Raw genomic sequence first — 25785 nt, forward strand, 5'->3', positions numbered from 1 at the left:
GTAGTAAAGCGTGACAGCGGCGGAGCGGAGGCGCGCTCCCGTGAAGGCCTGAGCGGGGAGTGGCAGGTTGAGTCAGCCCGCCCTCCCTCCAAACTGCTTTATCTGCAGGGCAGCGCTGCGCTGACTTTCTGCTGAGCACACTTCACATTTCATCTCGTTACACCTTCAGTGAGAATAAAGTCTCTGAAGTCTCAGAAATGTGCTTATTGTTACCCCACTGTGACCTTCACTGTTCAGGATATAGCTGAAAAAGTCTAAGGCACTTGTGAAAAAAGTGAGGATGCTTTAGTAATTGCAGTATATTTATAAGTTTTAAGTTTATTTATCGGCTAATTTCATACAAAGGGCTGTAAACAGAAAAAAAAAAAACACCTAAATCAAATCAATCTTTGGTGTGACCCTTTGCTTTTCTCTTGCAGTGTTTCAAGGTACCTGGCAGGTAGGTTGTTGGAGAATTGGCCCCAGCTCCTCTGTGGGTTTAGGCTGTCTCAGTGTCTTGTAATCCCAGACTGACTCCATGATGTTGAGATCAGGGCTCAGCGGGGACCACACCATCTGCTGCAGGACTCATTTTTCTCCTTGTCACTGAAGGCAGTTCTTTATGACTCTGGCTGTATGTTTTGGCTGAGGTGTTGTCTAATGCTGCAGAATTAATCCGGGCCTGATCAGATGCCTCCCTGCGTGTTGAATAAGAGTCTAAATATTTAAAGTGCCTTAAACTTGTGCAGTACTGTATGTGCAGACCTTGACACTAGATGGTTGTTTAGACTTGTACGTACCAGCATGATTTAGTGACATCATTTGAAAACCAGTTTGTGCTCCAGTATGCAACTTACACAAATGTGATGTGGAAACTTGAAACCTCCAGTGCACATACACTGACACAGTGGGAGACATCTTATGTCCCGGAGTTATACCTTTGAAATGAAAGGTATTTGCGTAGTACTCGTAGCGTCTGGACTTTTTAAGGAGGGCACCATGTAATCCATCAAGAATTTTTCACCTGGAACTTTGACTTTTTTGTGAAAATAAAAAGATAACATACATGATCTGTTATTCAAAGCAGAGTATTTTTATATGTCTTAAAACATGTCATGGGGAGATCTTTAAATAGGCTGCTTGGCACCCTCAAGCATGACACTTCAATCATCCTAACAACCTTCAAAAGTCAAGTGATCAAGGTATCAGATATGATGAATCAAACACCAAGTATTCACCTCCTTTACTTAAGTAACAGTAGCAATAACTATATTTAAAAAAGTTAAGTCACTGTAAGGGAAAGATTATCACCACAATGTTCTTAAAGGGGCACTCCAGTGGTCCAGAAGAGTGCTCTCATGAAGTTGGGCGTTTGTGGGAGACAGATTTACATTACATTTACATCTCACATTTCCCATAATGCAATGATATGCCTTTTCATTGTCTGTTTTATATACACCTGTGTAGTTTCATCTATATTATGTAAAGTGATCAATAGTAATAAACATAACTGTGGAGAAAAAGTACAACGTTCTCTCTTGTGGAGCAGAAGTTTAAACTAACACAAAAGTTCAGCATTTACTTAAAGTACAAATCCCTCAGTATTGTATTCAAAGCTGTATGAAGCTGAGTAGATCTACTTAGTTTCATTTCACCATTAAATACCCACCTCTCCCCAGAATTCATCTGGCATTCCTTAAATTTCCAGGCCTCCTGTCTGGATCAGTAATTACATTTTACGTTTTTTTCACACACACAAACATCATTATGGACATTTTTAATTCAGGTTTATTTACCAATGGACTTTTGGCTGCCACTGAATGTATAAATGCGAAATTATCTGCATTAAACCAGCTTGGAGCATCTTCATATTTCTTATACTTTTCTCATGCCCTTAACTTCACGGTCACAAATCAGGGGTTGAAGGAGGAAGAATAAACTCTATTCATCCCAGTCTATCCACTCTTCCCCACCCACAGCAGCCAGGGTCAGAGTCCAACGTACTGCTCAGAGCAATCAGGAAACAACAAAAAGCTACTCACTGTGCCAGACAACACAAGACCCAGACAAGGGTTAGTGGTCCTGGTTCTGTTTAAATGTTTGGTTCGGTTCTGCAGCTCAGTGTCACTGTGGCCTTCAAGGGATAGAGCCAATTCAGCAATGTGGTTGTACGATTTTCTCAGCAGTAAACTCCTGTCGAGTGAATAAAACCAAGTTTTATGAGTTCTCAAGAATTGAACCTCACATAAAGTTTGCTGGTTCTTTATAAACATGCAAATCCTCATATTAGTGATAAAAGTGTACCTTTGGAGTTAAGCTGTGCAAATGCAAAACATGGCCCAGTACTCAAATATCCTATAGATTTATAACATAAGAAAGCATATAGGGAAGGGCAGCAGAAAACTAGACTATAATTGTCTGGGACTCATAAAACACCAATATTCATAGGGTTCTTTATGGGTTGAAAAGTGAGGAGGCCAGTAAGTGGGTGAGAGATACTGTGTAGAAGTGAGAGAGTCCAAGGACAACTGCTACACAGACTAGAAAAAATATAGTTCCTGCAAGTCTAAGAAAGTTTTTTTTTTTTTTTTGGACACTCAGTATCATCGCACAGTTTGACTTGCATACTTAGATCAACAGGCATAACAAACACAGGCCCAGAGGAATGTGCCTTGGTGATATTAGAGACATAATGAAAGCCTGTACATTTAATACTGGCACAAATGGTACAAGGTCAGCAGGACCTTCAGACTGCAGTGGAAGAGGGGAGGGATGAACCACAGACGATACATTTCACTTACACTGGCGACACTTTTCGTGTCCCAGAGGCGCGACGCCCTGTTAGCACCTCGATTGAGTATGCTGCTTAGAGAGCACGAGGATATATTCCTCACACATTTGAACACAGGTGGAGTGTAGCTAATTTCAACCATTCGTCATTGTTCATTCAACTGCTGTAGTGAAGGACAATTATGGTTTACTCGTAGTTGCATGAAATTCAGTTTTAGGCATTTGCTACATTTCATAGTGAAGTATTGATTTTGTTGGGTTTTTTTCATCATCACATATATTTTAGAGCTATTATTACTGATTAATTTACTCTCATGTCAAAGAACAATTATAAGCTTATGAAATACAGTGTATTGTTACATATTCAACTGGTGGTTTTCAACCTTTTCAACTTGAGACCCTTGAGTTGAGGCCCTTTGTCATTTTTCAGATGTCTGAGTTGTTATCAGTGTCACCAGAGCCATGTCTGAAAAATACAGATTTGTGTAGCAGAACATTTTTTTTAACGTCTTTCCCACAGCATTAATCATGTCACAACCTCCCAGATCAGGATCTCTACACTGGGAACCACTGGACGAAAGCTAAATGTGTACAGTAGCTAAACCTAGCTCCACAGTTAAATGTAATTTATGTTATGATACAACAGTGTTACCTGATTAAAAATAGTGCTTTTACTTAAATAGCAGTTTTAAGGCAGGACTTTGACTTGTAACTGAGCATTTTACATTGTTGTAATAGTGTTATTACATAAGTAAATGGTCTGACTACTTCTTGTACCAGTGCATTTGAATAAATTAGATGAATTATTAGCTGTGCATGGATAAAATACTTGTTACCTTGTACCTTGATGACTGTGAGGTAAGGTAGCAGCTCTTGGAAAGCAGAGTGGAGAGTTTCCTGCATCTTTCTCTAATTTCCTCCCACATTCTTAGTCTCTGGTATGTAATGATATATTACTCCTCTTCCTATTTTCATGCATATTTGAAAGATCACCACAGCAGATCACCGGAGAAGAGCCTCACATTCAGAGGATAAAAACCAAGTTTCAAGTAGGGAAAAAAAAAACACAGGAGAGACCCATTCCTTATCAACAAAGAATACTTTTATTTGCTCTATTTCTTTAAGATTTTTTTTTTCTTTTTGGTCAAATATTTGATGTGAGGTGGAGGAAAGTGCACTCAGATGGAGAGGTGATGGTGCACAGGGCAGCAGGCAGGGGGCAGCAGATGATCGGGGGAGGAGGAGAGACGTGGTTACTATTAAGGAAGAAGGAAATGGACAACGGAATGATTTACAGAGCAAAAACCAGAGTTTGTTTAGTGCTAATTTCTCAGGAGACGGATCCCAATGCAGTGACTTAGCAAGTTATATTCTCAACAGTAGACAAAGCATTTGCAGTTTTGAATAAGTTATGATTTTGTGATGTATTGAAATGAGATTTTGTTCAAATGGTCATTTCTTGTTTTTTTGCTTTTTAGATGTTCATTGTCATAACTAGGCTTCAAAAAGCATTCCATGAATGTCAGTGGTTAATAAACATTAACCAAAATTAACCATTAACCAATATAAACACTTTTGGCCAACATCTAATAAAATATGTGTAACTGATTTTTTTTTTTTTTAATCTCATGAGGCCAATATCTCTACCATGATTTGAGGAATCTTTTTGCCACCCAGACCACTGACACCCTCTCCATGTGTTTTGTCCTCTGTCTTCCCCCACCCCCATCACAGGCTGTCAGCAAAGCTAAATTTACCCGTCATCTCACACGAATTCACGCAGCAAACCTCCAACACACACACACACTCACTCACTCACACCGGTACTTTTACAAAAGGATCACGCACAATCTAGCTCCCACACACACACACACAGTGATTCAGTTTATGATGGCAAAAACAGCACAATGTCAAGTCAAGGCAACGTGTACACACATACTGGCCATTGTTCACATTCTCACACAGAAATACAAAGGCATGGGCAGAATTTCAAACAAAAACGCACGTAAATGTACACACACGCCCCTAAAGTGCACATACGGAAGGGAAACTCTGAGGGGTGAAGACATACATGGTATGAGTTTTGCTCAGAGGTGGAAACAGATTTGATACAAAAAAGAAGAAACATGCTCATTGACTAACAGGTTGTGATACAGTGTGTGTAAGGCAGACATGGAGGGAAATGGAGGATTTTACGTGATGGGGCAGGTATCTGTAAAGCAGCTGGCTGTGTGTGTGTGTGTCATTCTGGGGAACATTGCAGCAAGAAATGCAACCAAATCAAAATACTGGGTGTCAAATGAACACCTAGACATTCATTCTCTCTCTCTCTCTCTTTCCCTTTCTCTCTCTCTCACACACACACCTCCAGACCCCAGAATTTATTAGAAACTCTTAATCCTATTAATTCCCACCTCAATCATTTTCTCTTTCCTTTCCCTCGCATTAAAAGGCAATCCAGGTGAATAAAAATAATATTTCTTTTTTTATAATCATCAGGAGTATCCCCACCCAAATTAAAAATCAAGTAAGCAAATCAAAGTAAAACTGTCAACAGAATAAAGCACAAACTGGTAAACAACAATGGAATTAAAACAACTAAGGCAACTGATGAAAATGAAAATAAAAATATAAAATGATAATGAAGAATATAAGAAAAAGCAGCAATGGAAACAACAGAGGCACAAAAAGTAAAGGTGTGATGGTGAGAAAAGAGAGAGAGAAAAAAAAAAAACACAGTCAGCTAGAACGGCCTCCAAACGTAAACCCCCTTCCCCCTCTCTCTAGATCAATCTGCATGGCGGCCCCCTCCCTTTTCACAAGGGGCACCTCTCTGTGTCCGCCAGTCCACTTTTGGCACAGATGAACCCTGACACATGCTGAACTACACAGAGGAGGTTAATGATGGCCTGGCGAGTGATTTGGTGCCATCTATTGTCAGCCACAGCAAACTGCCATTTGTGTAGAGCCGGGTGTGTTGGACTTCCGAGAGCAGTGAACCTAAGGCACGAGCTCAGGGGATCGATTTCAGGAGGCCAAGAGTCAAAGGAGGCAGGATGTGCGCCCGTGTCATCACAGTCGGCGTCAAGCGTCAGATACTGGCTCTGCTGCGGCAGAATACAAAACTTTTTCCTTCGTCCCGTTCTGCGGTTTGTGACAGATGGCAAAAGAGTGGTAGCGCGCGTGTCGGGACAAGGCAAAGTTAAGTAGAACAAGCATCAATGGTGATAATTCTCATTAAAAAAAAAAAGGAATAAATACAAGAAATGAAAGAAAGGCTGCTTTGATGGAAGTCATAGTTGTGTCATGCATGTCATCTGGGAGGCTGAGCTACTTCCGTGTTTGGGTGTCCAGCTGCCCTGATTGGAGGGGTGCAAGGATGTAGGCGTGGTGAAGAGGCGATGAGCACCTCCTACTCGACTTTGACACCCATCTTCTCTGTGTTTAGTAAGTAGAGGCTGTCGTCTATCAGGAAACTGGAGGGAGAACAGAGTAAGGATCATTTATCAGACACTGAACTTGACACACAGATGAAAGCGGCATTTTCTCTCTCCCTTTTTCAAACACATATTTTTTTTTCCTTCTTCTTTAGACACTGCCTTCAATGTTCCTCTTCAGTAAAGCTATGAAACGCAGGAGGGGAGTGGGGGCAAGTGAGTGGTCTGACCTGTAGAAAAGGAAGTGCACTGGGATGGTGCTGAGGTGCCACACAGCATGTGCGTCTAAGACCCAGAGCAGTGGGGGGAAGTCCAGCAGCTCCAGCAGGGCCAGGCCGTGAAGCATCAGCACCACCAGGCCGCACTTCCACCAGTACGGCAGGGTCCGCCGGTTCTGCCAGCACCAACACAGCCACCACAGGAGGTTCACCATACCTGAGGAGATGGAGAGAGAGATATAGAGTCAAGAACTGGCTGTTTGGTGGGATTATGGAAGCAGAGCATGACGTGACAAAAGGGGGGGGGCTGAGCAAAGAGAATAGCACACTAATGTTAAGTAGTGAGATTTAGTTGGGAGCCATTAGCATTTAAAGACATGACACAGCGTAAATTATTCTACCAGCCGACAGGGTGAAAATATAAAATCAGTGAGGAGAGATAACAGCTGCAAAGAATAAAACAATCATCCAAGACCGGGTGTTCTGACCGATCAGATGTGAGCTTTAATGTGACTCTTGAGAGTTTGCTGTACCGATGGAGGCGTTGGCGGCCATGTTGTAACCATAATCGAAGCTGACAAAGGTCAAGTAGGACACGTGCGAGGTGAAGGCCAGGATGAGCAGGACTCCCACCATGCTGGACACCCCAGGCCGCCTCAGACCCAGCGTCCTGGCAAAGAGAGAAGTTAAACTGTACGAACAGAAATAACGTCATTAGCAAAGTGGGTCATGGTGAATGCCTGTCTTCGAGCTTACCTGACACAGCATAGGTAGATTGAGTAAAGAATGACTGCTGTTGCACAGAAATAGTCCATTTTCTGAAAGAGAAGGACACTTTACTGACATCAGCATCAAAGCTCAAGAGAAGAGAAGGTCTTGTGCCTGTTGTACAGTCAGTATGTTACAGAACATACAGTGCACACAGCTGCAGGGCTTGTCAGTAATGGCATTAGGATGTCACTGATTGTCTAAGCTCATTAGTCAATAAAACGACAAAACACTAATCTCAGCAGTTGGGAAGATATTTCAGCAGTTTGACACTCGGTTTACAATAAAACTGCATCAAGTTGTTTTTCTTTTCAATTACCAATGAACCAACTGTCTCCCTGTAATGTAGAAACAAGTTGCTATTAGCTGCTCTCAGTTCATTGTTTTAGTTTGCTGGTCCGTATGCTGAAACCCAACAGCTCTCTCACCAACCCTCTCTATAAATAGCAAGCAGCTGCTGCGAGCTCATGAGTTTACTGAACAGATATTTTTCTCCCGAGTAAATGGACCGAACTGCAGCGATAAAGGTGAGATATTATAAAATTTAGGTCGTCAGTCACATGGAGTGCAGCTTTGTTAACAGGTCGGTGATAAAAACTTAAGCCAGTGATTCTTTTTGCAACCATTACCTCAGTGAGATAGGTGTCTCGGGTGTGAAACACTGTGGACCAGAACCAGGCATTCAGAGACACCTAAAGAAACACACACACACTCTTGTTATACATGCCCATTAATGCATTAAGGTAAAGACAGAGTAATGTGGAGGCATTTCTGTGTGAATTCGACTCACCAGAGAGAAGGCGTTGATGGTGTGGTACATGGGGCTCTGGCGTGGCACCGTGCTCCGATAGCGCAGCAGCATGAGAAGGCAAGCCAGGCCATTCAGCAGAGAGGCCAGGGCAGACGCCGGCTCCTCGAAACACAGGAAGCGCGCAAACGGCCACTATGAGGAATAAAACACGCCACCCATAATTTCACTGCATTTCACTCACACCAGTTAAGATGAAACCGGTATAGGAGCACTCAGAGTCTGAATATACTGTATAACCATTGAAGAACTATGATATAATCTACTAATTGAGGTGAACAGGATATGGAGCTATTCTGGAGGACAGAGTGCAATGTTTTGTAAGATTTTGTGATGAAGCTCAGTGCCGTACTGGCCCCTGTAATGAACACAAACCTTGCCGTGGAACTGCGGGACCCTGTACCCCTCAGCCTGGTAAAGGCCCACTGTGGTCCACATGCACTGATAGCGACAGTCATCACGACATGTCCAACCTGCAACGCAGTAACAAAGAGAGAGAAGTCGAGGGGAAAAGCCTGGCATTAAAAACGGGTACAGGTTCCCTTTATGGCTATTACATATAATTACTTCCACTATCCATCATAATGGCCATCATAATTTCTCAGAGCCCGAGGTTACGTCTTGAAAAATTGGTTGTTCTGTCTGATCAACAGTTCAAAATCTAATTTACAATCATGAGTGAGAGCGAGAGGATGTTTTTGTGTTTTCGCTCGAAAACTCAATGAAGCGATTCATTCATGGTTTATCAGAAAAGTTGCTCATTATTTTTTTCATTGACTGACTAAACAATTACCTCTAGTGCAGTTTGCTTCACTGGTAATTACATGCAAATTATAAACATTAAAACACAGATTGAAACCTTTTAATAGACAAAATGTGCTCCTAATATCTGCAGCAGAGAAGGGGGCAAAACCAATGTTTGGCTTGATTATTCTCATCAAACATAAAGAAACTTGGGATTAGATGGTGGGCAAGTTTGTTGTGTTTTTAATTATCACACCCTTTTAATGGAAGGGGGGTGTGCCCAGCTGCAACAAGAAAGTATTGTCAAGTCACCACAGCATTAATTTGCATCTGATTGTTGTCTTCTCCGTGGAAGTGGAGGCTGAAGCGCTTGGATAAAACACACCAGCACCTCTCAATTGTTAATGAGGGCGGAGGGTGGAGTTACAATAGACCTTTTGTCACACCTTGCCCTTCCTGACAAACTGGCTTTCAACTTTTCAAAGCTGCTTCGGTTTGTGAAACAAAAAGATGAGAAAAATGTGCCGGGTTAAAAGCCGTGTCATACAAAGCGCCGCCAGCAGAGAGCAGCTACACAGAGTGAATGTAAACTGTTAGCAGAGGCAGTCAAGGGGATGTTTCGGATATATTATCAGTAAATGCAGCCGGTTTACTGCTGATAAATCTGCAGAGTGTTAGCCCGCTGAGTTGGCCTAACTCACCTGTCAGCGCCATGTACTGCGGCTGGGCGGACTGGAAGCCCCGCAGCCGAGCTCCGGTGCAGTTGGTCCGGACGCACTGCTTCACACAGTCTCGGTAAACCGGCTCCTTGTCGCCTTGGGAGCACCGCACGGTGGTCGCCGACACCAGGAGCAGGGCGACAGCGGCCAGAGCGGGGAGTCTGACAGATGTGCAGCGGGGGGACGCTGAGGCCATGGCGGCGGGTCTCGGCCCGGCAGGACTCGCAAAGGCACGGCAGGACGACAGTGGCATCGGTGGCTTCCGCAGCCGACGGCGGACCTTACCACAGGGCCATTCCTGGTTTGTGGTGACAAACCGGGCCTGAAATGTTTTACAGGTACAGGACCGTGTGTCCACTGCTCCCCTGCGCGCCGCTCAGAGACAAGCTTCACACTCGCACACCATTTCCGGTCGCCATTTCCAAAATAAAACGCTCTATCGAAGCCTTTGGTTAGTTGGAGAGACAAAACATCAAAACAGCTGGAGTATCGCTTTATATTAAACCATATCTCTATACCCTGCCTCGGGAGAGGATTCATGGTTTGTTAGTGAACTCATTTGGTAGAATCAGTGCCGGTATTTTAAAGATATAGTTTATGCTTTAATTTTGAAGGGCAGAATGTTTGGCTGTTGTAGGAAGTTTCACATCCTGTTTCGGGTGAAACGTCACTAGGTCACGTGATTCATTGATCTTTTGCGCCTTGCCTATGAATATATCTTGTAGTAGATTTTTTTTGTGTTACTTTTGTAATGAGAATAAATGTAAGTAATAAAATATATTAAGACAATAAAACACATTAATATTATCTTTGAGGATTAAAACCCCATTGAGATGTTATATAGGCTATTATGTGCCACAATGGTGATCCAAAAGCACAAAGTCCAGACAACAAACTTTCCCTTACCTGATAATGGTTCAGGGATCACAAAACTCATAACAAGGATATAAATTTCTGTAGCATCTCTTGCAATCCACCATAAAATGCAAAGCTTAAAGCCCATAAAAATTCATATTATTATTTGTTGTGTTGTTGTCACAGTTATTAGTGGTTCAGTAAAGGCCCAGGACTTCTGTGGCAATAATCCATGGGTTGAAGTTGATCTGAAGACAGATCCTTGTCCTTAAGAGGTGAGGATTGTTCATGTATTTTTAGGCGTTTCCATTATTTTGTCCCTCTGACCTGTGCATATAGGGCCATGAGTTGATGCTGCCTGGGGAAATTATCTGAGAAATAACCTGTTTTATAAGAATGTCACATTAACAGTATTTGATTTTTTTCTGTAGACGAACTTTAAGTTCAGTAGTTTGAACCACTACTTAGCCACAGTTATTGATCACTATTTAAAAGTGCCCTCGCCAGACTTTGATTATTCCTCACCATATGCATATTACAGTCAGTGTGCAGTCAGTGCTCTACAGGGCTGTCCACAGTCAACCAGCAGTGCTCTCACCCATGCCCCCACTTAAACCAAAAGACACAGTGTCGTACGAAAGATAGTGGATTTTATTTGTGTTTCTTTATTAGTTACAGTGGAGACACAGACACAACAACAGGAGAGAAACAGCAGCGAGAGGGAGGAAGGAGAGTCGAAAACAAAGTTGTTTTACTTTTGTTTATTTCTTTCCTGCCTCCCGCTCACCATCTTTCACCATCTCTTTCGCTATTTACAAGATTTAAAGTTTTTTAAAAACCACGCTTTCCTCTTTTTACTGCAACTTTTCCTTTTATGCCTGTGTATGAGAGAGGGAGAGACAGATTTAAAAAGAGAGGGGTAGGGAAACTATTATAGTACAGTACCCCCACTCTTTTACTGTGCACTCCTCTCCAATAAAGGAATAAATCCATTAAACACTCTGTGTCGGGTTAAGACTAACAGACCACTTGGGTCAGGCTGCTTACTTGTTTCAAGCAAGTGACTGTGCATGCTACCACAGCACCCAAGAGACATATTTTTTGACTGACCGCTGTATACACTGGACTGTATAGGCATACAACGTGCACGTAGGTATGATGCATGCACTGTTGGCCTCAACACAGAAAGGCAGAATGAGTGATGGGAGGAAAAGGAGGAGGAACAAGAGGCAGGGACAGAGATAGAGAGAGAGTTTCAGTGTCACAAGATTATTTTTATTGAAAATAATCCCATGTTCCCCTGTTGGTACTCACACACAAACACCCCCACAGCCTTCAGTCCTCTCACTGAGTATCTCAATAAAGGAGACAAGTCTTTTCGTAGTGAGCTGGCAAGCGGAAAGAGTGAGCCGGGGCGCGAGCGTGTGCAAGGAAGCCGCGGTGTTGGAGAAGAGGGAGTGAGTAGATGGTGGAGCGAGTATGGGTTTCAACGGAGGTGGGGATCTTGAGAGAGGAATATTTACTCCTCCTTTTCCTCTCCGTGTGTGATGACGTAGCAGATGTTCTTGTAGTCCACATTGCCAGCCACATCAGGGGGGAAAGCAGCCCACAGGTTGGTCATCTGTAGAGGGGGAGATTAAAGAAAAATGACTTCCAACCCTGAACAACTGAGGGTAATGACAGAATGTGGACGCTGAGTGAGACAAAGACCGGTAGGCTCACCTCCTCAGCGGTGAACCTGTCGCACTGGGTGGTCAGGAGCTCCTCAATGCTGGCGGGGGAAAGTGGAAAAAATTAAGTTGAGATGACCCGTCCTGATTCATGGTTATACCACAAAGAGCTGAGAGAGTTGCGATTAAAAGTAAAAGTCCTTACAATTCCTTCTTGATGAAGCCAGTGCCCTCGGGGTCCAGGACCTTGAAAGCGCTCACGATGACGTCCTCGGGGTCAGCACCTAGAAGTAAAACCAGGTCAATTATTCTCAATTAGAAAAAGATTTTGAAAAAAACAAAAGAAACTCAAGGGAGGAAAGGGTAAAGTTTCTGTGTCAGCGCACCCTTCAGCTTCTCGCCGAACATGGTCAGGAAAACAGTGAAGTTGATGGGGCCGCTGGCCTCCTTCACCATGGCCTCCAGCTCCTCATTCTTCACATTCAGTTGGCCCATGGTGGCCAGCACGTCCCTGAGGTCGTCCTTGCTGATGATGCCATCTCTGTTCTGGTCGATGATTGTGAAAGCCTGCCAGGGAACAGTGAGATAATACCTTAAAAAACATTCAGTTGTGTTTGATTTGTTTTTTGGGGGGGGGGGGGGGGGGTCGCCATAACAAAGCTCCACCCCGTCTTCAGATGTCACTCACAAGCTCGAAAACTACTAGCTGAAATGAGGCTAATAAAAGGTGAAAATTGAGATTCTCACATTTCTCACAAGTCCGTATCATAAGACTTGATTATGATGATTATTTGTGCGACATAGTCTGCCAACATAAACGTGTAAATGTGGAGCTGTTCTCCACTTCTCTCTCCGCATAGCTGGGCGTACCACCCGCTGAAACCAAAGATGGCATTGGAAACCTTTTGGGACTTGGCAGCTGGTCGGCCACTTGTCTTTCTAAGGTGTTAAAATGGTCTCGGAATGCGAGACAAGCCCCTTGCGACATTTAAGGAGAAGATATTGATACAGCTGTCACCCCCACACCCCCCTCCTTTTTGTCTTATGACTAAATCTTCTGACCCTGTCTCAAATGTTCTTTCACCTTTTGATGCCTCTAAAGAGTCAGCCAAGCTACCGTAGCCACTGTATTGTCTTTCACCTCTACCTCTGTTCTCACTGATGGCCCCAGTGAATTTCCTTGTCGAGCAAAGTGCTACATCCTCAGATATCACGAAACAACTCTCCTAAGGTAGTCTCAACATTCGATCTAGGAACATCAAAAGTTTTCTTGTTCTTTCTACCTCTACCCCTCTTTCCTGCTTTGATTAATATTACCGCCCCCCCCAGCTGCTGGGCAGAATTCCAGTGGGGTCACAGAGCGAGTGTTCGGAGTCTCTGAGGAGGATTACTGAGCTACCAAAGGGGAGAGGTAGCTGCTGTCATCAGAAAAGCTCTGATTTACTCCCCTGTCGTGCTGATGAGGACATTTCTGCTGTCACGCAGGTCTATGCCTTTCGGAAGCTTCCTCACATTACCTCAGAGGTCAAACTATACGTGGAGTCATCAGTTACGTGAGCGCCACAAAATGTCCCTTTTCTCGCATGGCCTAGAAGGACCTCAGAAAATGTTGAAAATGGTGTGCGTGCTATGTGGTGAAGAAAATGTTACCTCCTTGTACTCCTGGATCTGGCTCTGCTCAAACATGGAGAACACGTTGGAGGATCCACCCTCACCCTGCTGCTGCCTCCTCTTGGCCTTCTTGGGTGCCTGGAGAAAGGACGAAAGGTAAAATACACTTCAAACAAACAAAACATCAAGCAAACAAATAGATCCTGGCTAACTCTGAGGTTAAATATGTAAAGACTGTCAAAGTTGCCCTATAGAGGACACAAAAAAAACTGCAGGTTTTAGTTACTTCTACATCCAAATTTCAAATTGCTGCAATAAACAAAAAAAAGATCCAAAATAAATATCATTAAATGTCTCTGTATTGTGGATTTTGACAAACTGCCAACAGAATCACACATTCTGGTGATTTTTTTTTCTTATAGAAGAAATCTACACCGCAGTTTAGCCTAAAGATCTACGTAATGGCTTCGGGGACAACAATCATAGAGCAATGATCCCCAAACGGATTGTATTTCAGTATTTCATCCCAGTTAAGGATCGAGATGTTTGCCAAACTTCAGCTTAAGCCGGCAGATAAAAGCAAGACTGGGTCCACATCCACAGCGTGGGAGGCTCAGTTTAAGAGGCTCCTATAATTTCACTTGATGAGATGTTGGTAATCCAGATAGCAAACGCATCAGTGATGCTTTCATCTCATCAGTTTTAGTGTAGAGAAGATCCTAGCTCCCTAGAGACTGTTCTTCAAAGGAACATGGCCACACTCACCATCTCTCAAGTTTGTGGGGTTGTTGTTGGTCAAGAAGAGAAGCCTACGCCAAGCCGATGTGACTGACATGTAAGTATTGGACCCTTGGGGCCTTATATACTAGCCCACAGGGGGCTAACTTTAGCCACACCATCAGGTTTGGCTGGAAAACAGAGCTGAGGGAAAGTAAGAGAAAGAGGGAGGAGCGAGGAGGTGGCGGGGCAGATCGGCTTACCGATGCTCCAAAATAAGCCCCAGGAGTCTTGGAATGAGGTGAATTCAATGCCAACATACAGGCCTGACTTTGGTGTCATCTGTGGACTAATATGGCTAAACTGACAGACAGGACATGCTGACGGACAACTGAACTGCCCCCGTAGCCTTCTTCTTCTTCTTCTTTTTCCCCCTGACATACTGAGAGTCTTTGTTGTGGCTATTTTTGTTTCCTTTCTCTCCACTGTGAGAGAACAAAACCCAGTGTACTGTATGACGACAGCTACTGCTGCTGTACTCTGTTGATACGCAGACGGGACAGTTCTCCTGCAGCTGATCCGACCAACACACTGTAGTAATTACCAGCTGTGAGACGCCCAAAGTGCCAACATTTATTTGCAGTTAACATAACTTTAAGTCAACACCTGTCTAAATGATAGGTTTGGTCTGATGTTTGTGCCCACTATCATATCAGTAGTGGCCACTAGAGTTTATAAACAGTCATGAAACTTGAAAACAGTTGGCTGCTGGACATTGGTCCAGCTCCAGTAATGACACTCGACCACTAGGCCACTAGAAAGGGTGACCTTCCATCAATGAGAAGTGAAAGCAGCCCTTTGGTACTGACACAAGAAATACTTATGTTCAACTTTTAATTTGTGTTTTGAAAAAGAAAAGCTAAAATAGGCCACAGTCTGTGTAGAGACAAAAACAGAGCTATCAACATGTTCACACTTCTATAGGCAGCGCACATGACTTTTTTTCATGTCTTCTCATTGTCTTTTATGCGCCTGTTGACATTCAAAATGAATGTCTGTTTCTGTGGTAATTAGTCACATCTGTGATGACAGACAGCAAATGATGATTGGACTAAATGAGCTGCTTTCCTACCATGGATGCACTAATTTGGGATGCTCCTGGAGATTCCCAGTATAGTTGCTTTGGAATAGGGGGACAGTGACCCACCCACCACACTCCATATATGAGCTACATAGGCTGCCATCAATCATGTCACTGTACAGCTAAGGTATGTATTGGGATATAGCAGCAGTGTGAGCTGATACTGCGTCTTCAGTCGTTTGTAGGCCTTGTATTTCAAGAGACAAAATATGACCCAGTTTTTTCTATAGGGACAAATGTTTCTGTGACGGTTTTATAACATCCTGTTTAGTGACTTTATCTGATCCAACATCCTGCCACTGTTTTTTTTTTTTTGTTTTTTGTTTTTTTTTTTTTAATCAGAGAGATATTTGCAGAGAAGCAATCAGAAATTAAATCCTGCGTGAAGAAGGTCGAGCGCAGAAGAGCAGCCACTTCAAGTATGGGCCTGAAGGTGAAAAGAGAGAGAGAGCGAGACACAGCGAGAAAGAGACCAAGCTCTGTCAAAGACCATAAAAACAAGACAGCTGTACAGACTGAAATAGCTCTGCCACCCCGTCATTCTCTTTCTCAGCCATTTTGACTCTCTTCTAAAATTCAACAGACTTCACCCTTCTTGGCCTGCCGTGCCCCCACACAACTGCTGTCCTTTTTTTACCCACACAGTCACTGGACTGTTTTGGAAGTTTAATTCACTGTTATACAGACAAATTGGACAAATGAGACATCAATATCATCTGTTTACCTGTAAATGAGGCATGGTATCTAACCTCAATGTTTTTTTTTTGTATTAAAAACAACCTGTCCAGTCAAGCAAGCTGGCATCAAATGTTATTTTTCAAGCAAAAATACTGAAATAATGTCAAACATTCTGCCAAACAGAATATATTTTTGAGTATGGGACTGTCACTGAAGAAGTTAACTTGACTTGGCATATTGATCAATAATGAAAATAATCGTTCATTGTAGCCCTAGTTCCAGTTTGCAAAGGTATCGGGGAAAAGTATCATTACGGTATCTGTTCAGAAAGTCAGGAATCACGTCAGCACTAATGTAGAAAGAATTTAATGGCATGGCCACTGAAAATTCTCAATTCTGATTGGCTGGCAGGTGTAGCCACATTTGCAGTAAAATGTTACAGTGTGTGACCTGTTTTCAAAACTTCACTGTTATAAGGAACAAGGTCACTGGAGCAGGAGATCACAGACCATTTAATGACATGATAAATGATAAGTACGTTCTTCAACTACAAATATATACACTTATGTCTTAAATATATCTTAACAATATTTTTTGTTTATTCACATAGTAGCTTTGCAATGTAACCATGGTGACTGAAATTCAGGTTTAGACACTGTGTACACTTTTATTACCCAAAATCTATTAAATTTTCTTGCTGAACAACTCCGTCTGCTTGTCCTCTTTTTGACCAATTAGCAATCAGTTCCTTGACTTCTTTTCCAAAAACGTCATGCAGTTTACCGAATTCCTCCTTGGTGCTGAAGCAGACCCCTGACCACTCCCCCATGGGTGGAGCATGGGTGTTAATGGGCACCACATTTGCATTCCTCTTGGGCCAGAGTTTGGGTGATCTCTTACTGGCTGTTTTGGTTGAAATAGTCAGACTCTGAAGCGTCGGACCGGAGTTCAGACCGGGCCCTGCTCCCACAGCCGGTGCAGGGTTCGAGGGCAGCGTTGACGCTTGTCTGCTCTGATAGGCTGCAGAATATCCTGCTTCTGTTGTGTTGAAATTTGGCATGTTGAAAGCGTTGGTTGGTTCACCGGAGAATGCAACTAAGGCGTCTAAGGAAAGAGCACAGACAGACAGAGGAATACATACAAACCACTCATCCTACAATCAATGGCTGACTCTCTCTGCTACTTGAGCTACCTAAACTGATGGAAAACCATCGCTTGTGTTGTTAAATCATAAATCAGTGTTAAGGCCTCTCCAACAGTTGTCAAAAAAATATCGATCCGGGGGCCAGATCTGTTTCATAAACCCCCATGATTGGAATTTACTGTCAGATCCAGCCCACAAATTAACAATTTAATGTTTGCCCATTTTAATTGTCCCCAGTATAGTATTTTAGAGGAACAATTTTAATTTCGAGCAAAGCTGCAAAACAAGCATGATAAACATAACCAGTTCAGGCCAGAGTGTTAAGGTTGTATAGCTTAAATACAAAAACACCACAAACCACACAAAAACTACAACAGAGTTGAATCAACCCCTCTCTGATCAAGTCTTAGATCATCACAAACTTGAGTTATTGTACCACGATGTACATGGTATCTGATGTGGAGCAGTAAACACTGATGCAGCGCCACTAACAGCTGCTCTCCAGAACAAAGGCCGCTCTCTTTCACCACAGAGATAAAGACATCCAGCCTTTCCGTCTCTCACCTCTGTACTTCTTCTCCATGTCCATCACTAGCAGGGCCAGGTAGTTGTGGTTGGCCGACAGCAGGGCCTTGATCCAGCTCTCCTGACTGGCCTGGTCCTCGGCAGCAAACTTGTACGTTCGCAGTCCCGGCTCGCTCCACACCAGCGAGAAGGCGAACTGCTCCTCGGACTCGCACAGCTGGACAGTGCAGCCCTCCAGAACAATCACTCCTATCAGGTCCCGGTCAGCCGGCTTGTCCTTGTAGAAGAGGAGGTTCCCCTTCAGCACACACCAGCGCTTCTGATAGGAGGTCTTTATCTCACCCTGTGTGACAATCGTGTGTTACTGACTCATTTAAAAATGGCTGATTTACTCAATTTCTTACACAACTGCTTTGGTGAAATAGGCATCTTAGTGGGAGGGTTAAAGGAGGGTATTATTTTGAAAGCTGCTTGGATTGACAACACTCTAGACAGTATGTATTGTATTTGATTTCATTTTATCCCCCTTTTTTTGCCTGATTGATTTCATTATGGTGTTGGAATCGTAGTGTCACATGTGAAGCACTTTGGAGCTTTGTTTTATAAAGCTTCTGTATAAATAAGTCTGTATATTATTATAAATATAAGCCTGTATATTATTGTTGCGATCATAACTTTTAGGTTGTTTTTTTTTTTTTTATTAGTGACCAAAAGGTAAATACATATATTCATTATTCACATGTTACTTGTTGCACCTTTTACACAGGGTAGTGCTTTATAGGTGATTAAGGTGAATGCGACAGTCCATAAAACTTATAATTTACTTATGTACACGATTAATTAAAAATGATGAAAAAGTGATAACAAAATGAATTAAAAAAAGATATTTAAAATAATGAAACTAGATAAAATAGATAAAATGACAAAGGAGAACATTTTAAAATGTGATCTACTGCCTCTCAGATGTGAATACAGTCTAATCAGTGTCTTACCTTCTTGTAGAGGTACCCCTCCTTGTCCACAGGTGAGTTGCAAGATTCAAAATAGGTGACAACTTTCTCATCAATCTTCATTTCAACATCACAGGCTGCTCAAAACCAACCCTTCCACACACACACAGATACACACACCAAACAAACAACACGAAAATATACAGTCGCTTTTACTTCCACATGTATTGGCATGATTGTGTGTTTATGGAGAACTGATATTAATGGGGTCATTGTTCAACAGACACTGTTCGCGGGTGGCCGCCAGATAAGCTCTTTTCTTTTCCGTGTTGCGACGAGGAAACGCTCAACAACTTACTCCATTTTTAACACTTGTAAAACAGTCGAGAGCCTTTTCTACAACTATTTGCCTATAGTTTCATATCGTTTTGCATTTTGCTGGCGCCGTGCCAAGCCCAGCGCCATGAGCCTTCACGGCGGTAACATCTCAACATCTGTCTGCGCCACTGTCCGTGTGAATCCCGGTTTCTGTCTGTAAAATTGCCTCGTTTAAGCCGTGAAACCGAGAGAAGCAGACAGTTTCTCACATCCACATGGTTAATGGTCACTCACCTTTGTGCGGTGTGTAAATGTGCCTCAGTTTCCTCCGTGGGTGTGTGTCAATCACTTCCTGGTAGCTGTAGGTGAGGGCAGCTCCACGTCAACAGCACAAACTACTGTGTGTACAAAACAAGTCCAGCTGCAAGAGCAGCCAACAGTCCCTGCACCTGATCAGAGCCAGTCTCTGTGTTTCAGTGGCGCCAGCTTAACTGTTTCAACCTTAAAAGGTGATAAATAATAATTATATGATTCTCATGTAAAAGCTTTTAAATGTTGGAACTGGGTTTCCTGTCATTAAACCAATGATTTTGTCCACCCTGACCAAGGTGATCTGCATGAGGAACAAGCTGAAGTTACATTAATATGCAGGGTTTCATTACAAGTGAGACAGAGAGCCCCGAGCTGTGTGGCCCCAAAAGCACCCATGCCAATATCTGTACCAGCTGATTTTGTTGAGTGTCAGGATCAAAGTGGAGGCTCAAATTCAGTCTTGTATCCCTTCAAACAGACTGTGATGGACATGTGGTGATGTGGAAGTGAAGGATAAATCATATCAATATATATATATATATATATATATATATATACTGTATATGTACATATGTACACACACACTCACATGTGTGTGTGTGTGTGTACTTGTACTTGCTACATAGTAAGGACCAAAAAAAGTATTTTACTAACAGAGTGAGGACATTTTGGGAAAGTGAGGACATTTTGGCCGGTCCTCACTTTTTGAGACACCTTCAAATCACATGTTGAGGGTTAAGACTTGGTTTTAGAGTTATGGTTAGAATTAGGTTTAGGTTAAGGTTAGGGTCAGGGTCAGGGTTAGGCTCTCAGTTGTGATGGTTAGGGTTAGGGTAAGGGGCTAGGGAATGCATTATGTCAATGAGTGTCCTCACAAAGATAGAAGTACAAGTATGTGTGTGTGTGTGTATGAAATGTAACTTATACAAGGACTTGGTTTCTCAAATGTAATAGTGATGACATGCAGTTTTTGGCCGTGTATGTGTGTTAACTCCATTGCAGACAGTGCTGTGTGTTAGTTCCTCTGTGAAAATCCTTAACATCTGTTGTGTAAAGTCAAGTGGACGCAAGTGATAATCATTTACACATTCTAGCCTTACAGCATTACTTAACACAAATAACTGCTTAAGTAAAAATGACACATCCACCCGGGGTGTAAGGTGATGTTTGTCTTTTATTCTTTTTTAATTAATTAGGCCATGAGAATATGTTACCTTGGGACATATTGTGGTGGTAATCACTTAATCTATTAACTTCATTTTTTTTTCTAAATAACTAAAGATATCTGCAATAAATTTGTGCAGCAGACAGCAAGTTTCAGTCATTCAGGAAAATCAGGCAATCCTAATGACAATCATGCTATTCAGGGTTCAGTCATCGTATTTATCATTTACTTATTTAACATGAGAGGACACAATAAGTACACGGCCAACAGGTGTTACACTGAATAACACACTGTCACCTCGGACTGTTAAAACCTGCTCTGTAGACCAAAGGCTCAGTGGATATAAGTCTGTTTAGTCCAAATCAGTACTAGTTGTTACTGTGAAGTAGAGATGGCTTATTTTTTAAAAAGCATATATTTTACTAATAATGAAATGCATTTTAACACTGCATTATCCTTTTAACAAATTGAGATGCTAAATAAGTCATGCAATTTACTCAAGCCTACCTGAAAATCCCTGCACAGTCATTATCTCTTATATTCTCATATTAAATTAGGTTTTAAAATTACACATCATACAAGAAATAGCTCAAATTAAATAGATAGAGGTGTAGTAAGTAAAATCACAACAACCTAACTGTAAAATGACGTGGTTTATTAAATATTTTTATATTATAGCTTATAGCTCCCACAAACACATTCATTCTTACGTATACATAGAAACAAACAGAAAAGCACTTTCCAATATGTACTTAATCACATCAAAACAAACTATTTATATATAACTTTAACTTACAAGACTACACAGCATTTCATGTTGGCTGATGAATGGCTGAGAAAAACACGCACAGCCTCATCAAACACCTCATCCAGTCCAACCTGATTGATTGAAGCACACTCAAGATATTTAACAGCCTTTATTTGCTTTGCCAACGCTGTTCCCTGCTGCTGGGTGACTGGGGTCTGATTCTGCTCCTTCAGTTTCTGCAGGACCTCCTGATCATCACGCAAATCACTCTTAGTTCCCACGAGGAGAATCGGCACCTTAGGGCAATGGTGCGTAACCTCTGGAAGCCACTTCAGCTTGACATTCTTATAGGATGTTGGGTCAACAATAGAGAAGGAGATGATGATGACACTGACTTGGGGATAGCAAATAGGGCGTATGCGGTCATATTCTTCACGGCCAGCCGTGTCCTTAAGTTCAAGGTCAACTGTGTGGTTGTCTACATTGACATAGGTCTTGTATGTGTCATAGATAGTTGTTTCGTACTCCTTGGGGAAGCTCTTTTTGACGTAAGCGGAGAGTAGACAGGTCTTTCCTACCCTACTGTCTCCAACAATCACACAGTTGACACTCTGCATCATGTGAACTTTCTCTCCAGAAATCCTGAAACACGGACACAAAACTTCATCATTAAACATACCACAGAGGTTTTAGACAAAAGTTTTGCATTTCCATTGAACACCTCACATTTAACCCTGTTCCACAAAAATGTAGACAATTTAACTGGATCCAGATAATGTAGGTTTGATGTGTCTTTCAGGTTCAAATCCAAACTGAATAAAAAATAAAAGTATGAGGCAATTTTGTGTCACCTTCAAAATGTTTATTTTACACAAACAAACAAACAAACAAAAACAAATAAATGGAAAAATCTCACTTACCTCTCAAATCTGTTGTATCAGATTCTTGTGGCAGTGTGTCTTGTACCTTGCCTAGGTGAACATTTTAAAACTGTATGAAGCAGGAAGTGACTTAACTTTAGAGCTTGCATCAAGCTTGAATACGTCACTTCCTGCTTGGAAGGAAAGGGAAATAACCGCTGGGACTTTTGGAATTGCGAAATGCTCCTAGACATTATGTCATTACTTCTGTGAGGACATATAATGAGTTGCTGCAGTGTTATTCTACCTCAAAATCCCTGCATGGGTGTTTTCACTTATTTTGGCTGATTAAACCTGACAAAAGTCTTTCTACTAATAGAAATAATTTTGCAATTGTGTGTATTTTTGGTAACAAAGCTAACAAGGGAGTGATGTAATGAAATCCTGAGGGGAGATCTCATTAGCCAAAATAATTGAAGTCACCTGTATGTATTCAGCATGGGCATTTTTTTTCTAAACCCAAGAACTTCACACTTTCACTCATTTGCTAATTTAACTGTTACATGAAGTACTATTCCGCAACTTACCAAATCTTTTTAGCCAAACAAAATACTGGTTAGAAATCAGTTCAGATACAGATAATATGCCTTTATATCACTGCATCTTAATCTGTCAAGCATGAGCCTCTTTGGTGAAGTGATAACTCCTTACAGTCCTGTTTCATAAAGATAGACCATTACACAGTAAAACATTTTGACTTGTCATAGCAGAGAAACGTTCACAGTGGCTCCATCCCATAAGTGTTCCAGTAAACCACGATGGTGCACCAGTATGCACATTAACAGGACACTGGACCTAGCTTACCTAAACTGAATGCAGGTATTTTTTAACATTATTAATCATACCAGTGCTTGTCATTTTTAGAATATGCTAAAATGTCCGCTGTGAAGAAAGTCTTTTAGAAGGACAGACTTGTGTACTTAGCACACAACTGACTGAACCCCCAAACAGCAAGTAACTCCTCGTACAATCCCCCATGAGTTATAGGAGAGTAGGCTTTTAACGTACTCTGTAACTTATTATTTAAATATCTTTCAAACTAAGGGCACAGACCAAAAATTATTATTCACAGATTCTGCTGATTTTAATGGTTTGCACTGAGTCTAGTATTAAAATCACAACTGTTGCTCCCTCCACGCTTGCTGTAACTGCAGTGTCTCTCCAATGTGGATCTTCTGGTGTCTTTTAAGATTCTCCCCTCGGCTGAAGCTCTTTCCACACTGGTTGCAGTAGTATGGTTTCTCCCCCGTGTGGACCCTCTTATGTTTTTTCAGGTCTCCTGCCTGACTGAAACGCCTCCCACACTGTATGCAGCCATACGGCTTCTCTCCCGTATGACAACGCTGGTGGATTCTCAAATTCCCGACCCTGCTGAACGTCTTTCCACATACAACGCACAAGTGTGAGTCATCTCCCCTTAAGTGCTCCCTCCTTCTTTTTCTCACATCAAAGCCAGCCCTGTTGATTTTTGTTATTCCATGCCTCCTAGTTATGCTGTGACCTGAGTGGACAAAGACAAGTCCATAAGGTTCAGCGCTAACCTGTGGCCTGAAGGTCTCAGCAGAGTTGTGACGAGAGGAGTTGCAGCTTAAGTCCATACATCCAGAGTACTGTTCTTGAAGAGGTGGTGGCTCTGATGTCGCGCAGTCTGTTGGCTCTGCTTCTCTTTTGATGGCAGCCAGGTTTACCCCGAGCAGACTAATGGAGTGAGTATTGCGCAGATTGTTAGATGAGACAGAACTGGGATCCCTGTTTGCTCTGTGTGATGTTTGGACAGTCAATGCCTCCTCGTTAATGAGTGTCCCCTCCTCAGGCTGTGCTTTGCATTGTTCTGTTGATGTTTGTACTAAGTTATACTCAGCTTCTGATTCAGAATTATCGTAGCTTTCCTGTTCTTTGCATTCCTGCTTCACATCGTGGTCAGGTGTCTGGCTGCTTGCTGGATTGTGCTCTGTGAGAGTGACGCCTGAGTTGTGCCTCTGAGCAAGGCTCAAGTTCTGCCCGTGATTCTCTGTGTCTTGTTTTTCTTTAGGCAATGGTCTACTTGCAGGTAGAACAGCTGTGAAATGAAGACCAAATACAGGAGTGTTTACTGACAGTAACTCATCAAGACGCTTCAGCCAGAATGGGATTGTTGCATTATCTGTCATTATGAACATCTCAACATTAAAATTGTACCCACTTGTGCTCTCTTTTGTTATCTTGTCCTGGAGCTCCTGCACTCGTCTCTTCAGACTCTCATTCTCTCTCTGTGTTCTGACTGTTTTCTGCTGGTACTCTGAAACTGTCTCCTTCACCACCTCCAGAACCTCCTGCACTGCTTCAGTCAGCAGCTTGGCCACTCGTGCATTCAAACGTTCAAGTTTCGACATCCTGGAACAAAACAGCACTCAGTGCAACAAATGACTGTGGACCAATTATGCATAACCCTCTGCATAATGAGCAATAATGTACACATCTTTTATACATAATAATGAATAGGAAATATTCAGCTATATTATCAATAAAGCTGCTGTATGATTTTTAAAGTCTGACAGCAACTGGAGACAGAAAAACACTCAGCAGTTGGTTGATTGTATATGTATCCATTCAATAAATGTGTATGGGCAACTTCAGAAATTTAAGAAAATGTTCTTTAATCAACTGGTTACAACTTGTACTTTTCTTATACAGGATATCAACATTCAATATAAAAGTTGTCAAGCTGAAGTAGGCGTTTAAAAGGCATAAAAACCTCCAAAACCTGACACACAACCTAACATCTGCGCTATCGTTTTCTAGATTTCCCACTTACCACTGATTCGGGACCTGCTTTTTTACAATAACCCAATCTTGGTCTGAGCTTTTATAATCTTTGACATAGAAATGGTTATTTGTTCAATATTTTGATGGTAGACATCTTTTGCCATACCAGGCTTATCCTAGGTACTTTTGTAATCATTGGATCAGTTAATTGTAATTGGGCTACACATTAATTACAATGAAACATTTCTCAAGCTACAGACCCTGTAAGGTACTGTCATGCTCAGCATTAATATGACTTGTTCACAATTGTTCACAGGTTATTTGATATTAACTTTAAATAAAACAAAAAGGTGTTTAACGGCCACAGTTAAGCTAGTGTCAGTTCCCTTGCTAGGCACATTTAAAGCATAAGTTTAGATTTGCAGTACCTGCAGGCTGGTCCTGAAGTTAGCAGCTAAATTATACCGTGGATAGCTAACGTTAGCTACATTAGCTAACACCGCATACGTTATATCTTTCCCTTTAAACATTCCAGAGGTCCAGAAAACCCGCCATGCAGTTACATTATTTATAAGATTTTAAAGTTTTGGTTGATGAGGAAGCCTACCTAATAAAAAAAAAATCAGTTTACAACGTTGTAAACAATATTTCAAAGCACAAATACAGATGCATCATGACAACTCGCAACTTCCGGAAGCGGAACCTCATTCCCGTGCGCTGTTCCATAGTTGTCAAAATAAAAGCCCAGTTTTAAAGCGTTTGCTTATTTGTTAGTGTTTGATACTCATAATATCGCTCTGTTCATTAGATATCTGATACGGAG

At 42.0% G+C, this 25785-nt stretch overlaps 4 protein-coding genes across 10 annotated transcripts; all 4 read right to left on the reverse strand.

Annotated features, from left to right (window-relative positions):
- Positions 1–3849: 3849 nt before the first annotated feature.
- On the reverse strand, positions 3850–9874 carry pgap3 (post-GPI attachment to proteins phospholipase 3). Its single transcript, XM_071462024.1, has 8 exons — positions 9446–9874; positions 8376–8473; positions 7983–8135; positions 7822–7884; positions 7181–7242; positions 6958–7094; positions 6437–6641; positions 3850–6245 (listed from the first exon to the last, which is right to left on the reverse strand). Exons 1-8 carry the CDS (start codon positions 9714–9716, stop codon positions 6182–6184), a joined length of 1053 nt encoding a protein of 350 aa, XP_071318125.1. The 5' UTR covers positions 9717–9874; the 3' UTR covers positions 3850–6181.
- A 1077-nt stretch (positions 9875–10951) lies between these two features.
- mylpfb (myosin light chain, phosphorylatable, fast skeletal muscle b) lies at positions 10952–14513 on the reverse strand. The gene is made up of 6 exons (XM_071462038.1): positions 14365–14513; positions 13639–13737; positions 12375–12555; positions 12194–12272; positions 12041–12089; positions 10952–11939 (listed from the first exon to the last, which is right to left on the reverse strand). Exons 1-6 carry the CDS (start codon positions 14365–14367, stop codon positions 11838–11840), a joined length of 513 nt encoding a protein of 170 aa, XP_071318139.1. The 5' UTR covers positions 14368–14513; the 3' UTR covers positions 10952–11837.
- Positions 14514–16629: 2116 nt separating this feature from the next.
- On the reverse strand, positions 16630–19543 carry LOC139608366 (sesquipedalian-1-like). Of its 3 annotated transcripts, none has more exons than XM_071462033.1 (4): positions 19367–19543; positions 18797–18891; positions 17844–18147; positions 16630–17239 (listed from the first exon to the last, which is right to left on the reverse strand). In XM_071462033.1, the coding sequence occupies exons 2-4, from the start codon at positions 18875–18877 to the stop codon at positions 16806–16808; spliced, it is 819 nt and encodes a 272-aa protein (XP_071318134.1). In that variant the 5' UTR covers positions 18878–18891; positions 19367–19543; the 3' UTR covers positions 16630–16805. The 3 variants fall into 3 exon arrangements, with proteins under 3 accessions (XP_071318134.1, XP_071318131.1, XP_071318132.1); XM_071462030.1 differs by having other exon boundaries at positions 18797–18907; positions 19367–19536; XM_071462031.1 differs by having other exon boundaries at positions 18797–19539.
- A 1644-nt stretch (positions 19544–21187) lies between these two features.
- On the reverse strand, positions 21188–25698 carry LOC139608356 (rho-related GTP-binding protein RhoG-like). Of its 5 annotated transcripts, none has more exons than XR_011685011.1 (4): positions 25570–25698; positions 24400–24590; positions 22218–24276; positions 21188–21939 (listed from the first exon to the last, which is right to left on the reverse strand). XR_011685011.1 is itself a non-coding variant. In XM_071462014.1 (4 exons), the coding sequence occupies exons 2-4, from the start codon at positions 24587–24589 to the stop codon at positions 21877–21879; spliced, it is 771 nt and encodes a 256-aa protein (XP_071318115.1). In that variant the 5' UTR covers position 24590; positions 25391–25698; the 3' UTR covers positions 21725–21876. The 5 variants fall into 5 exon arrangements, 3 of the variants coding, with proteins under 3 accessions (XP_071318117.1, XP_071318116.1, XP_071318115.1); XR_011685010.1 differs by having other exon boundaries at positions 25391–25698; XM_071462014.1 differs by having other exon boundaries at positions 21725–21939; positions 23759–24276; positions 25391–25698.
- Positions 25699–25785: the final 87 nt, after the last annotated feature.

This window comes from Trachinotus anak, unplaced genomic scaffold, assembly GCF_046630095.1.
Source record: "Trachinotus anak isolate AG129_WGS33_773 ecotype Australia unplaced genomic scaffold, CSIRO_AGI_Tana_v1 ptg000025l, whole genome shotgun sequence".
Taxonomy (NCBI): domain Eukaryota; kingdom Metazoa; phylum Chordata; class Actinopteri; order Carangiformes; family Carangidae; genus Trachinotus; species Trachinotus anak.

Bases quoted from the DNA above. Each gene is read 5' to 3' on its own strand.
- mylpfb (XM_071462038.1), bottom strand. The intron at 12,273-12,374 runs GTGCGCTGACAC...TTTTACTTCTAG, and splicing joins GTTCGGCGAGAAGCTGAAGG to GTGCTGACCCCGAGGACGTC. The intron at 11,940-12,040 runs GTGAGCCTACCG...CCCCCTCTACAG, and splicing joins ACAGGTTCACCGCTGAGGAG to ATGACCAACCTGTGGGCTGC.
- LOC139608356 (XM_071462014.1), bottom strand. From the start codon at position 24,589: ATGTCGAAACTTGAACGTTTGAATGCACGAGTGGCCAAGCTGCTGACT. The intron at 24,277-24,399 runs GTGGGTACAATT...TTCATTTCACAG, and splicing joins GATAACAAAAGAGAGCACAA to CTGTTCTACCTGCAAGTAGA. The intron at 21,940-23,758 runs GTTAGCGCTGAA...TCCGTGTTTCAG, and splicing joins CTGAGACCTTCAGGCCACAG to GATTTCTGGAGAGAAAGTTC.
- LOC139608366 (XM_071462033.1), bottom strand. From the start codon at position 18,877: ATGAAGATTGATGAGAAAGTTGTCACCTATTTTGAATCTTGCAACTCA. The intron at 18,148-18,796 runs GTAAGACACTGA...ATTGTCACACAG, and splicing joins AGGGGTACCTCTACAAGAAG to GGTGAGATAAAGACCTCCTA. The intron at 17,240-17,843 runs GTGAGAGACGGA...CTCTTTCCTTAG, and splicing joins CATGGAGAAGAAGTACAGAG to ACGCCTTAGTTGCATTCTCC.
- pgap3 (XM_071462024.1), bottom strand. From the start codon at position 9,716: ATGCCACTGTCGTCCTGCCGTGCCTTTGCGAGTCCTGCCGGGCCGAGA. The intron at 7,243-7,821 runs GTAATGGTTGCA...CTTCTCTTTCAG, and splicing joins GAGACACCTATCTCACTGAG to AAAATGGACTATTTCTGTGC. The intron at 6,246-6,436 runs GTCAGACCACTC...TTCTCCCTCCAG, and splicing joins GTGCACTTCCTTTTCTACAG to TTTCCTGATAGACGACAGCC.